Source organism: Oncorhynchus tshawytscha, linkage group LG04 (genome assembly GCF_018296145.1).
Source record: "Oncorhynchus tshawytscha isolate Ot180627B linkage group LG04, Otsh_v2.0, whole genome shotgun sequence".
Lineage (NCBI taxonomy): Eukaryota > Metazoa > Chordata > Actinopteri > Salmoniformes > Salmonidae > Oncorhynchus > Oncorhynchus tshawytscha.
In genome coordinates this window covers 18,824,169-18,838,784 of record NC_056432.1, presented here as the reverse complement: position 1 = coordinate 18,838,784, position 14,616 = coordinate 18,824,169, and the positions used below count along the sequence as shown (strand labels likewise).

The 14,616-nt window shown below is 41.4% G+C and overlaps 1 protein-coding gene across 3 annotated transcripts in view; it reads left to right on the top strand.

Annotated features, from left to right (window-relative positions):
* The first annotated feature begins 752 nt into the window (after nucleotides 1-752).
* Nucleotides 753-14,616, top strand: part of pcsk5b (proprotein convertase subtilisin/kexin type 5b) — a 67,645-nt gene continuing 53,781 nt past the window's right edge. Inside the window, exons 1-2 of one of the 3 annotated variants that reach the window (XM_042320417.1) lie at nucleotides 753-1,309; nucleotides 10,293-10,397. In XM_042320417.1, coding sequence (XP_042176351.1) covers nucleotides 1,130-1,309; nucleotides 10,293-10,397 — 285 coding nt within the window. In that variant the 5' untranslated portion in view covers nucleotides 753-1,129. The remainder of the gene's footprint in view (nucleotides 1,310-10,292; nucleotides 10,398-14,616) is intronic. The other 2 variants (XM_042320419.1, XM_042320418.1) reach the window with 2 other exon arrangements.

The following is a 14,616-nucleotide window of genomic DNA, read 5'->3' as shown; positions in this document are numbered from 1 at the left end:
AGTTCAATTTCAAGTCGCATACAAAGGGTCTGAATACTTGTGAATACTTATGTAAATAAGGTATTTATGATTTTTTTAAATGAATTTGCAAAAAAAATCTAAAAACCTGTTTTTACTTTATTATGGAGTAGTGTTCGTAGATTGATGAGAAAAAAATCTGATTTTTAAAAAATAAGGCTGTAACAAAATGTGTGAAAAGTCAAGGGCTCTGAATATTTTCCGAATGCACTGTATCTGAGACCAGTTTGAGATATTTTACAGTGTGGCTTTAAGACCCAGCGGAGTGCAGGCAGCCCAGCCGGCGGATTATGCTGCATTGATAACCAACTGGGAAGGTGGTAATTATCATACCCGACTGGGCACAATCTTTTGAACGCCTATCCAACTCGCAATTACAAGTGGGAAACTCGTCTATCATCCCTGAGCTCCCACTTTTCCCACAGTCAGACCTCTGACGTCACCTACAAAGGAAATTACATCGATAACAGCATTTTCGGCAGTTAAATGTAGCAACTAAACCTTATTTATATAGATATATTAACATGGTTTTTGAACACTATAGTTTATTTAAACGCATAATAGCGACACTTTAGTTCATGGTTGACGCATTTTGTTGGCTATTAGCCAATCGGCGTTTCTCAATGAGTTCAAAGCACGTTAATGCATCCAACTGGTATTTACAACTTCAAATCGGTATTTATCACCTTCCCACTTGGTTATAAACGCAGCATCAGTTGTTTCTACTACGAATTGTCGCTAGTTATTTGGTGGGAGGCGCTGTAGCCATTTCGCCACTTTAAAGAGAGAAGGAGAACCAACATCCGAGTTCTGGGGAAAATAAATTATCCCAAAGCACTGCATTCAAACAAACTACCCCCACCGCGGCGAAGGAGCACGACTGAACGCAAACTTCGAACTCTCCATGCAGAGCACGCGGAGAGCAGACCAGGACCATCTAACGGGCTTTTGAGACATTTTTCGGTTTCCGTTGTTTCCTTTATTTGCGGTGTATGTGGATGTTGATCGAACAGTTTATGAGAATCTTGCTTGCTCTGCGGTGAGAAGAGAAGTTTGGCTGTTTTCCTAGTCGGAGGGAGACGCGGGAGGTTCGGGGAAAAAGTGGGGGAAGATGGTTTGGAACGCCGCTTTGAGAAGAGGCTTGATGTGCGTTCTGGCGCTCTGGCTCGGTTTTACGTCTGCCCCTTGCAAAGCTCGGATTTACACTAACCATTGGGCTGTACGGATAAACGGGGGACCTGTGTTCGCTGATCGGATAGCAGACAAATATGGCTATAAGAATATGGGACAGGTATGTTTTAAATTGTTCCTCTTATCTTTTCGTTCCTTTTACATTTTTATTCGAAGGAGTTTCAAAGTCAAATCCTGCACAGCATTGGTGTTTTTTCTTTGATAAATTAAAACTTACTTTGTTTTTGAACGGTGGTGTTTTGTTGTCAGTCCAATTGAAGTTCACACGTCATAGTCACCCGGGCCCACACTGGATAGTCCACATCCCGGGCCAGCCTGAACACGCTACCTCCACTCTAAATAATGTGCCTTGAACCCAGGATAGTCTTTCTGGCGTGTGTGTGGCGGGGATCAGCCTGGCACACACGGGATTGACTATGACATGAACAAAACGAGAGAGCGGGGGCAGGGGTGCAGTGATTAGGCTCCACACCGGTGGGACAACAGGTGCCCCACAGTTCCGCAGAGCAGTTTTATTGGGCTGTTAGGAGTGGAGAATTTTACCAACAGTTTAATGTCTCGTATTTCATGGCTCAGACCAATATGGGTCTCTTAAACTTAGAATCCTTAGTTGCTGTATACATTTTGGACTTATCAATTATTTACAGTTCCAGTCAAGTTTGGACACCTACTCATTCAAGGGTTTTTAACGAAATAACACATGGAATCATGTAGTAACCAAAAAAATAGTTTTTAAAAAATCACAAAAAAATAAATAAAATTTAAAAATATATATATATTAGTCTTCTTGGGCCTTGACAGCTTTGCACACTCTTTGCATTCTCTGAACCAGCTTCACCTGGAATGCTTTCCCAACAGTTTTGAAGGACTTCCCACATATATATGTTGAGCATTTGTTGGTTGCTTTTCCTTCACTCTGCGGTCCAACTCATCCCAAACCATGTCAATTGGGTTGAGGTCGGGTATTTGTGGATGCCAGGTCATCTGATGCAGTGCTCCATCACTCTCCTTGTTGGTCAAATAGCCCATATACAGCCTGGAGGTGTTTTGGGTCATTGTCCTGTTGAAAAACAAATGATAGTCCCACTAAGTGCAAACCATATGGTATGGCGTATCACTGCAGAATGTTGTGGAATCATTGCTGGTTACGTGTGCCTTGAATTCAAATAAATCACTGACAGTGTCACCAGCAAAGCACCCCCACACCATCACACCTCCTCCATGCTTCACTGTGGGACCCACACATGCGGAGATCGTCCATTTACCTACTCTGCGTCTCAAAGACACAGCGGTTGGAACCAAAAATCTCGTCACAACACAAATGATTGACTCGAATACATTAAGAAGGAAAGAAATTCCACAAATGAACCTTTTTGTATTCTTATTTCACCTTTATTTAACCAGCTAGGCCAGTTGAGAACAAGTTCCCATTTACAACTGCGACCTGGCCAAGATAAAGCAAAGCAGTGTGACAAAAACAACACAGTTACACATAAACAAACACAGTCAATAACACAAAATAAAAATAGAAAAATCTATGTACAGTGTGTGAAAATGTAGGGAGGTAGGCAATAAATAGGCTCTAGAGGTGAAAATAATTACAATTTAGCATTACTACTGGAATGATAGATGTGCAGATGATGATGTGCAAGTAGAGATACTGGGGTGCATAAGAGCAAGAGGGTAAGTAATAATATGTGGATGAGGTAGTCGGGTGTACTATTTACAGATTGGCTGTGTACAGTGATCGGTAAGCTGCTTTGACCGCTGATGCTTAAAGTTAGAGGGAGATATAAAGGCTTCTTAGATTTTTGCAATTCGTTCCAGTCATTGGCAGCAGAGAACTGGAAGGAAAGGTAGCCAAAGGAAGTGTTGGCTTTGGGGATGACCAGTGCAATATACCTGCTGGAGCGTGTGCTACGGGTGGTTGTTGCTATGGTGACCAGTGAACTGCTAGGTAAAGCACCGCCTTATCTCAAAGACTTATAGAAGACTTTTATAGATGACCTGGAGGCAGTGGGTTTGGCGACGGATATGCAGTGAGGGCCAGCCAACGAGAGCATGCAGGTCGCAGTGGTGGGTAGTATATGGGGCTTTGGTGATAAAACGGATGGCACTGTAATAGACTACATCCAGTTTGCTGAGTAGAGTGTTGGGGGCTATTTTGTAAATGGCATCGCTGAGGTCAAGGATCGGTAGGATAGTCAGGTTTACGAGGGTATGTTTGGCAGCATGAGTGAAGGAGGCTTTGTTGCGAAATAGAAAGCCGACTCTAGATTATTTTTGGATTGGAGATGCTTAATGTGAGTCTGGAAGGAGAGTTTACAGTCTAGCCAGACACCTAGGTAGTTATCCACATATTCTAAAAAATAGTAAAAATAATGAAAATACCCTTGAATGAGTAGGTGTCAACTTTTGACTGGTGTGTATATATCATATATATCCATTTGTTTACTGAAAAATATAACTTAAAAGCCTCATGAGTTTGGTTAAACTGTCGTATCACATCGGAACCCAACATATATACATTGTTTTCCTCAAATGTTTGTAAACACATGGTATAGCTTCAAAACATGGTTAATACTAGAGGTAGACCGATTCATCGGAATGGCCGATTTAATTAGGACCGATTTCAAGTTTTCATAACAATCGGAAATCAGTGTTTTTGGACACCGATTTGGCCGGTTTAAAAATATAAACAAATACATTTTAACACCTTTTATTTAATCGTTATTTTACTAGGCAAGACGGTTAAGAACACATTCTTATTTTCAATGACGGCCTAGGAACGGTGGGATAACTGCCTCGGTCAGGGGCAAAACAACAGATTTTTACCTTGTCAGCTCGGGGGATTCAATCTTGCAACCTTACAGTTAACTAGTCCAACACTCTAACCACCTGATTACATTGCACTCCACGAGGAGACTGCCTGTTACGCGAATGCAGTAAGCCAAGGTAAGTTGCTAGCTAGCATTAAACTTATCTTATAAAAAAACAATCTTTATTCTTTTAAATCTTTTATTTAACTAGGCAAGTCAGTTAAGAACAAATCCTTATTTTCAATGATGGCCCAGGAACTGTGGGTTAACTGCCTGTTCAGGGGCAGAATGACAGATTTGTACCTTGTCAGCTCGGGGGTTTGAACTTGCAACCTTCCGGTTACTAGTCCAACGCTATAACCACTAGGCTACCCTGCCGCCCCATTAAAAAACAATCATAACCACTAGTTATAACTACACATGGTTGATGATATTACAAGTTTATCTAGCCTGTCCTGCATTGCATATAATCGTGCGTATCGTTGCTCCAATGTGTACCTAACCATAAACATCAATGCCTTTCTTAAAATCAATACACATAAGTATATATTTTTAAACCTGCATATTTAGCTTAAAGAAATCCAGGTTAGCAGGCAATATTAACCAGGTGAAATTGTGTCACTTCTCTTGCATTCATTGCACGCAGAGTCCGTGTATATGCAACAGTTTGGGCCGCCTAATTTGCCAGAATTTTACGTAACTATGACATAACATTGAAGGTTCTGCAATGTAACAGGAATATTTAGACTTATGGATGCCACCCGTTAGATAAAATGTGGAACGGTTCTGTATTTCACTGAAAGAATAAACGTATTGTTTTCGAGATGATAGTTTCCGGATTCGGCCATATTAATGACCTAAGGCACGTATTTCTGTGTGTTATCATGTTATAACTAAGTCTATGATTTGATAGAGCAGTCTGACTGAGCGGTGGTAGGCAGCAGCAGGTTCGTAAGCATTCATTCAAACAGCACTTTCGTTGTTTGACTTCAAGCCTATCAACTCCCGAGATTAGGCTGGTTTAACCGATGTGAAATGGCTAGCTAGTTAGCGGGGTGTGCGCTAATAGCGTTTCAAACGTCACTCACTCTGAGACTTGGAGTAGTTGTTCCCCTTGCTCTGCATTGGTAACGCTGCTTCGACGGTGGCTGTTGTCATTGTGTTCCTGGTTCGAGCCCAGGTAGGAGCGAGGAGAGGGATGGAAGCTATACTGTTACACTGGCAATACTAAAGTTCCTATAAGAATATCCAATAGTCAAAGTTAATGAAATACAAATGGTATAGAGAGAAATAGTCCTATAACTACAACCTAAAACTTCTTACCTGGGAATATTGAAGACTCATGTTAAAAGGAACCACCAGCTTTCTCATGTTCTGAGCAAGGAACTTAAACTTTAGCTTTCTTACATGGCACATGTTGCACTTTTACTTCTCCAACCCTTTGTTTTTGCATTATTTAAACCAAGTTTCATTATTTAAGGCTAAATTGATTTTATTGATGTATTAAGTTAAAATAAGTGTATATTCAGTATTGTTTGTAATTTGTCATTATTACAAATAAATAAATTATAAAAATCGTCCGATTTAATCGTTATCGGCTTTTTTTGTTCCTCCAATAATCGGTATCGGCATTGAAAAATCATTCTAGTTAACTATACATTTGATATCCTGGCTGGTCAGTCCTTGCATCCATAGCTCTGTCTGCATTTGAGTGGTTACATTTCTTCAGCCCAATCCTTAGCTTTTTAGCAAAACGGGCAGGGACAGCACTTTGTTTCAATTAAGGATTCTAGCTTTAATGCATACTTTAACCAAATGAGCTGCAAGATTAATATTTTAATAACCTTATAAAATTACAAGCGGCTGAGATTATAAATGGCCACAGTAAAGGAAGGATGGAAAGCACGCATTGACGTTGCCAAGTGTTTGATAATGTGAATTGCTCTGAAAGTATCAATCCATTCTGCATATCTGTTATGGTGTGTGCCTGTTGATGTCATTCCTAAGTAACGTCTACTGTCACCACCAACCCTCCCCACTCCAATCAATAACTGCTGTCAGGTACAACACTGGAAACAAAATGCTATAGCCAAGAGGAGATATGGGCACACTTGCTGGATTTAATTGTGATGTCATTTTGTTCAACAATTCTCCTTGTAATCAGAGAGGCCCATGCAAGTTCAGAGTAGGCAACATTTGGTTGCTTAGCGACACACATTTAAGAGGGTGGTCTATATGGGAGAAATATCTAGCAATGACAAAACCAGGCAATCCAAAGCGCTCTCTCTCCACAGAGAAGGCAATACTACATATTCTGACAGGTGGAAAATTGCTGTTGTGGACTAGGATAATCACAGGGACATCCTGCCCTCACACCTCCCGCCCCTCTTCTCCATAATTATATGGTGCCCATATACCAGCCAGCCCTCCTTTATAGAACCGAGAGTCTTATACCCCCCCATTCCCTTTTAATCTTACCGTATGCTTCCCAGTCGAAACAGTTAGTGCATATTTTGTGATGTTTTAGGTGTTAGGCATCGTTTGGGAGGAGTTTTTCGGCTGTTCGAGCGCACATTTTTGTCTTGAGGCAAGCCAAAGTTTGCCCTTTGACCAGTGATTGGTCACCAGTAGGGATTCTTCAAGGAAGTGTTTGTCATTCAACAGGAGAAATTGTTTTCATGCACATTTTTTTTTCACTTGAAATACCCGAACCGAACATCTTAGATGTAAATCTTAGATGTAGATCTTGATTTATCTGAGATGAATTCAGACTCTTGACTACGGTGTCTCAAGGTGGACAAACGGTACTGTTGTAGCTTTTTTCTTGTTTTTCAAGTGAAGGTCTTTTAAAGCGCCAGCCAACCCGAAGTATGTTGATGCCTTAAAGCTCTGAAAGACACTCCCAGGCGGCAATATTGCACCAGTCTCCTAACTTGAACTTTGACATTAAGTGCACTGTCACATTCTCGCTCTCTCACTCATCGGGACCCCGCACATTCAGGTCTTGAGAACATTGAGGTACTACTGGCTCTGAATATTAAGATTGCACAAAAAAGGCATACAGTGCCTTGCGAAAGTATTCGGCCCCCTTGAACTTTGCGACCTTTTGCCACATTTCAGGCTTCAAACATAAAGATATAAAACTATTTTTTTTGTGAAGAATCAACAACAAGTGGGACACAATCATGAAGTGGAACGACATTTATTGGATATTTCAAACTTTTTTAACAAATCAAAAACTGAAAAATTGGGCGTGCAAAATTATTCAGCCCCCTTAAGTTAATACTTTGTAGCGCCACCTTTTGCTGCGATTACAGCTGTAAGTCGCTTGGGGTATGTCTCTATCAGTTTTGCACATCGAGAGACTGACATTTTTTCCCCATTCCTCCTTGCAAAACAACTCGAGCTCAGTGAGGTTGGATGGAGAGCATTTGTGAACAGCAGTTTTCAGTTCTTTCCACAGATTCTCGATTGGATTCAGGTCTGGACTTTGACTTGGCCATTCTAACACCTGGATATGTTTATTTTTGAACCATTCCATTGTAGATTTTGCTTTATGTTTTGGATCATTGTCTTGTTGGAAGACAAATCTCCGTCCCAGTCTCAGGTCTTTTGCAGACTCCATCAGGTTTTCTTCTTCTTGGCTCCATCCATCTTCCCATCAATTTTAACCATCTTCCCTGTCCCTGCTGAAGAAAAGCAGGCCCAAATCATGATGCTGCCACCACCATGTTTGACAGTGGGGATGGTGTGTTCAGGGTGATGAGCTGTGTTGCTTTTACGCCAAACATAACGTTTTGCACTGTTGCCAAAAAGTTCAATTTCGGTTTCATCTGACCAGAGCACCTTCTTCCACATGTTTGGTGTGTCTCCCAGGTGGCTTGTGGCAAACTTTAAACGACACATTTTATGTATATCTTTAAGAAATGGCTTTCTTCTTGCCACTCTTCCATAAAGGCCAGATTTGTGCAATATACGACTGATTGTTGTCCTATGGACAGAGTCTCCCACCTCAGCTGTAGATCTCTGCAGTTCATCCAGAGTGATCATGGGCCTCTTGGCTGCATCTCTGATCAGTCTTCTCCTTGTATGAGCTGAAAGTTTAGAGGGACGGCCAGGTCTTGGTAGATTTGCAGTGGTCTGATACTCCTTCCATTTCAATATTATCGCTTGCACAGTGCTCCTTGGGATGTTTAAACTTGGGAAATCTTTTTGTATCCAAATCCGGCTTTAAACTTCTTCACAACAGTATCTCGGACCTGCCTGGTGTGTTCCTTGTTCTTCATGATGCTCTCTGCGCTTTTAACGGACCTCTGAGACTATCACAGTGCAGGTGCATTTATACGGAGACTTAATTACACACAGGTGGATTGTATTTATCATCATTAGTCATTTAGGTCAACATTGGATCATTCAGAGATCCTCACTGAACTTCTGGAGAGAGTTTGCTGCACTGAAAGTAAAGGGGCTGAATAATTTTGCACGCCCAATTTTTCAGTTTTTGATTTGTTAAAAGTTTGAAATATCTAATAAATGTTCCACTTCATGATTGTGTCCCACTTGTTATTGATTCTTCACAAAAAAATACAGTTTTATATCTTTGTTTGAAGCCTGAAATGTGGCAAAAGGTCGCAAAGTTCAAGGGGGCCGAATACTTTCGCAAGGCACTGTACATGTGTGGGTGTATGAAATAAAGTTCTTGACACTCAATAAGTTCCCATGATTATAATTTTTTTCAGGATGAAAGTAGGTTGTTTTATTTAGGGACATTCATGCGATAATGAAGTTGAGGAAGACCTTTATTTATCCAGGTAAGACCCATTGAGGTTAAAAACCTATTTTGCGAGGGCGACTTGGCAAAACAGGGAAATGGCAACGTGTACGTAAATAATGTTGTGGACACATGCAAAGAGATTGTCAGAGAAAAACAAAACTGTAGGGGAGAGGGGGATGAACAGAGTGGGTGACTGAGAAGGACAGTGTCATTCAGTTGACAGGGATAGAGATATGAGAACATACAATGATACAGAAACACACAGATGGATGGAGAGGGAGTAAGGCAGTTGGTAGATAATTTCACTTGCAACGCTAGGGTTGTGGGTTTGATTCCCATGGAGGAATGGTACGAACATTATATTTTAGCTAGATGGTTAATGCTAGCTAACAAGTGTGTTAGGGTGATTTCCATGTTAAAGGACCCATGAGCACCTACGTGAAGTTCGTAGGAGCACATCAAATTGGGTGTCAAATGACAGCAAAGAGTCTCTTTTTGGGAAATTAAGGCATAGATACACTTTTCAACCATTTTCCATCTTCTAAATTAGGCATAAGTAATGCATTTAACTTCTGGTCAAACAGATGGAAAAGGGATTTTCGGAAACATCTCCCAGAAAGTCTTTAAAGGGTATTAGAAATAAACCATTTTGATGTAAAGATCCCTGCCAACCAATATCAGTGCTTAAATTTAGTTTTGGGGAAATGATTTGCCTATTGTATGTTTAAGGAACATTGCCTTGTAAATCCGTTACCAAAAACCGACATTTTCTAATGGAGGGTCATTTTAAATGAATTGAATTAACAAGTAAAGGTAGACCTACCAATTAGTTAGTGTTTTTACTGATGTACATTTTTGTTTATGAATTACGAAGTGATTTAAAACTCCGTAACGGATTTACTACTCAGTACCGGACTTACTGCATTGGCTACAATACAAAATAATAGTAGTCACTAACCACAGTTGCTTCACCTGCTTACTGTCCTCCCTTCCACTGGCATACAGTTATGAGCTGAACATAACTGTAGTTTTCTGTCTTCTGAAATTGGAATTGGGTCAATTCGCCCTGGCCTTGGTTTCAACGTCCACAGATGTCATTTTTTGGGACGGTCTGGACCGGGTCTTGATTTCAGCATCCACAGTTTATTAAATAATGTAATTTCTGCATTCTTTCTGCAGACATCTTTTGTGAAACATTGTTGTGAGTTACCTGAAAGGATATAGGGGCTTGACACAGTCCCTTGGGTAGCTCCTCTAAAGCCCTGGGTCAATGGGAAGGGTATATGACACCTGGCAGCCATTGCTGTTTGATAATCTGCCTCTGAATTATTAAAGTTAATCACACTTCGCCTGCCTCATGTCTGTCTTTCTTATTTTGGAGGTTTGGTTCACAGGTTACATTGTTTAATTCCTCTGTCTGACTTGGTTGACGTTTGAATGCAACCAGTGTTTTCACTGTAGACTGATCGTGGTGTGTTTTTTTTCGGTAGATTGGCGACCTGAAGGACCATTATCACTTCTTTCACAGCAGGACCATCAAAAGGTCAACTCTCTCCAGTCGCGGTGGCCACAGCTTCCTCTCGATGGAGTCCAAGGTAAGCCTCAACCCACCAGGTCATCGACACACGCCTGCATTATTGATGAGTCACAGAACACCACCCTTGGTCTCGCCCTGATGATGCGTACATTACAGGGCACAACTGTAGTTCAGTACACCGATGGAAAGTCTACCAGCCATAGCACTGCTGAGCATAGTTGTCATTCAATGAGAGATCTTTGATTAATTATGTATTATATACTGTTGCTGGATATGTTGGCCCTTTTCAACTTTGACTCTGTTTATTACACAAGACTCCCCTTGGGGCAGGAGGCAGTTTGCCATTGATAGATCAGTGTTCTTCTCTTTCCTCTCTCTCCCTTCTTCCCCTGAAGTTTCTCTCCAGTGTGAAGGGTTGACAGGGATGATGTCAGCTGGGTCTGCAGTCTGAGCTGAGAGTCTTTCTGCTCCCATCACTATTGTACAGGGATCAGTGTCATATCATTACCATTCTGATGCCAGTATCATTTCACTGCTGTTTTCGGGCTACTCTCTATCATGGATGCACTGGGGTCAGTCCGTGGAGCCGGTTATAGAAATAATCACGTTGTCTAATGACAGTCATCTGTATGTGTGTGAGTCAGTTGGGTGTAGCGGACACACCTTGTGTGTGCGCGCTGTGCGATCTACCTGTTGGCACGCAGGTCTCCATGGTGACAAGGCAGTGATAATGGCTTTATGGCTTGCTGACGCACCGCCTGGCGCATGTGGGACACGGTCAAAGGTCATGGCTGTCAGTAAGTTACCAGCCCAAGGTCGTCGGCTTGGAGAGCGGGTGTGTGACTAACCTCACCCGAGTGACATTTGGCCCCATTTTCAGACACTCAAAGTACACTGAACAAAAATATGAAATGTAAAGTTTTTCGTTTCATGAGCTGAAATAAAACATCCCAGCAATTTGATTAAACTGACTAAGCAGTATGATCATTACAAAGGTGCACCTTGTGCTGGGGATAATAACAGGCCACTCTAAAATGTGCAGTTTTGTCACACAACACAATGCCACAGATGTCTCAAGTTGAGGGAGCATGCAATTGGCATGCTGACTGCAGGAATTTCCACCAGAGCTGTTACCAGGTAATTTTATGTTAATTTCTCTACCATATGCTGCCTCCAACGTTTTTAGAGAATTTGGCACCATGTCCAAATGGCCTCACAACTGTGGACCACGTGTAACCATACCAGCCCAGGACCTCCACATCTGGCTTCTTCACCTGCAGAATTGTCTGAGACCAGCCACCTGGAGAGCTGATGAAACTGTGGGTTTGCACAACTGAATGATTTCTGCTCAAACTGTCAGAAACCGTCTCAGGGAAGCTCATCTGCATGCTCGTTGTCCTCACCAGAATTTTGACCTGACTGCAGTTAGGCGTCATAACTGACTTCAGTGGACAAATGCTCACCTTCGATGGCCACTGGCACATTGGAGAATAGTGTTTTTCATGGAGGAATCTCAGTTTCAACTAGAGGAACGACTAATCGGCATGGCTGATTTAATCGGGGCCGATTTCAAGTTTTCATAACAATCGGTAGTCTGCCTTTTTGGATGCTGATTACATTGCAAACCATAAGGAAACTACGTGGCAGGCTTGACCACTTGTTACGCAAGTGCAGTGTCAAAAGGACTTTGGGGCTGCAATGAGCCAGGGTAAGTTGCTAGCTAGCATTAAACTTATCTTTATAGAAAAACAATCAATCACTAGTTAACTTCACATGGTTGATGATATTACTAGGTTAACTAGCTTGTCCTGCGTTGCATATAATCAATGCGGTGCCTGTTAATTTATCATCGAATCACCGTCTAATTCAACTTTGTCAAACGGGTGATGATTTAACAAAAGCGCATTCGCGAAAAAAGCACATTCGTTGCCCAAATGTACCTAACCATAAACATCAATGCCTTTCTTAAAATCAGTACACAGAAGTGTTTTTGTTTTTTTACCTGCATATTTAGTTAAAAGAAATTCATGTTAGCAAGCAATATTAACTAGGGAAATTGTCACTTCTTCTTTTGCGTTCAGTGCAAGCAGAGTCAGGGTATATGCAACAGTTTGGGCCGCCTGGCTTGTAGCGAACTGTGTTTCTTCCTAACAAGGACCGTAATTTATTTGACAGAAGTTTACATAATTATGACATAACATTGAAGGTTGTGCAATGTAACAGCAATATTTAGACTGAGGGTTACCACCCGTTAGATAAAATACGGAATGCTTCCGTATTTCACTGAAAGAATAAATGTTTTGTTTTCGAAATGATAGTTTCTGGATTTGACCATATTAATGACCTAAGACTCGTATTTCTGTGTGTTTATTATATGATAAGTCTGATTTGATAGAGCAGTCTGACTGAGCGGTGGTAGCAGCAGGCTTGTAAGCATTCATTCAAACAGCACTTTACTGTGTTTGCGAGCAGCTCTTAGTAATGCTTGATGCACAGCACTGTTTGACTTCAAGCCGATCAACTCCCGAGATTAGGCTGGCAATACTAAAGTTCCTATAAGAACATCCAATAGTCAAAGGTATATGAAATACAAATGATATAAAGAGAAATAGTCAACACGTCATAATTCCTATAACTACAACCTAAACTTCTTAACTGGGAATATTGAACCACCAGCTTTCATATGTTCTGAGCAAGGAACTTAAACGTTAGCTTTTTTACATGGCACATATTGCACTTGTACTTTCTTCTCCAACACTGTTTTTGCATTATTTAAACCAAATTGAACATGTTTCATTATTTACTTGAGACTAAATAGATTTTATTTCTGTATTATTTTAAGTTAAAATAAAAGGGTTTATTCAGAATTGTTGTAATTGTCATTATTACAAATATATTTAAAAATCATCTGATTTGTAATTGGTATCGGCTTTTTTTGGTCATCATAATCGACCGACCTCTAGTTTCAACTGTATTGGGCAGATGACCGAGTGTGTATTGCGTCATGTGGGCGAGCGGTTTACTGATGTCAACGTTGTGAACAGAGTGCCCCATGGTGGGGTTATGGTATGGGCAGGCATAAACTACAGACAATGAACACAATTGAAATTTGAATGCACAGAGATACCGTGACGATCCTGAGGTCCATTGTTGTGCCATTCAACCGTCGCCATCATGTTTCAGCATGATCATGCACGGCCCCATGTTGCAAAGATCTGTACTTAATTCCTTAAAACTGATAATGTTCCAGTTCTTCCATGGCCTGCATACTCACCAGACAAGTCACCCACTGAGCTTGTTTGGGATGATCAACGTGTACGACAGTGCGTTCCAGTCCCCTCCAATATCCAGCAACTTCGCACAGCCATTGAAGAGGAGTGGGACAACATTCCACAGGCCACAATCAACAGCCTGACCAACTCTCTGCGAAGGACATGTATTGTGCTGCATGAGGCAAATGGTGGTCACACCAGATACTGAGTGGTTTGATGATCCATGCCCCTACCTTTTTTTTTTTTTTTTTTTAAAGGTATCTGTGACCAACAGATGCATGTCTGTATTTCCAGTCATGTGCAATCCATAGATTAGGGCCTAATTCATTTTTTTCAATTGACTAATTTCCTTATATGAACGGTAACTTAGTAAAATCTTTGAAAATGTTGCATCTATTTTTGTTCAGTGTAATCACTGATTATAACAGATTTGGATAGGTATAGGCAAGGACGCCCATCACTTTACTTCCATCTATACTTTCATGTCAGATCAGTGATCCCATCAAGGAAGGAAGCATTTCTAAAGTGCCATTTCAGCTGACACTTCTAAAGTATAGCTGGATTTTTTTGGGATCCTGGTTGCCCTTGGTTACAGACCAAGTCAGCAAGAGAGCCACCTCCAAATCCTTAAGAAGGGGGAATGCAGAAGCAGTTGTATTTCAGGAGTCCAATTCACCATCTGGAGAGGGAGGATCCGTCTTCTCTCCGTCTCAGTGGACTCTCAGGTCAGTGGTGGAACTAATGGAGGACTGGCTGCCGGCGGTCGGACTTCCTGTCTAGGTGACGGTCTGAGGACCGCCGCATTAGGCTTACCGCTTATCATCCGTTACACAAACACACATGGACATTGGGTGGGCAGACAGACAGGGAGCTCTAGACAGACACACACGCGGATAATGATGGCTCTGCTGTTCTGAGCTTAATGAGGTGTGTAAATGGTTGCTTTGAAACTGATGACAGACTTGGTGAAATGAGCAGAGACTTGTGCCTGCTCTGTCTTCACAT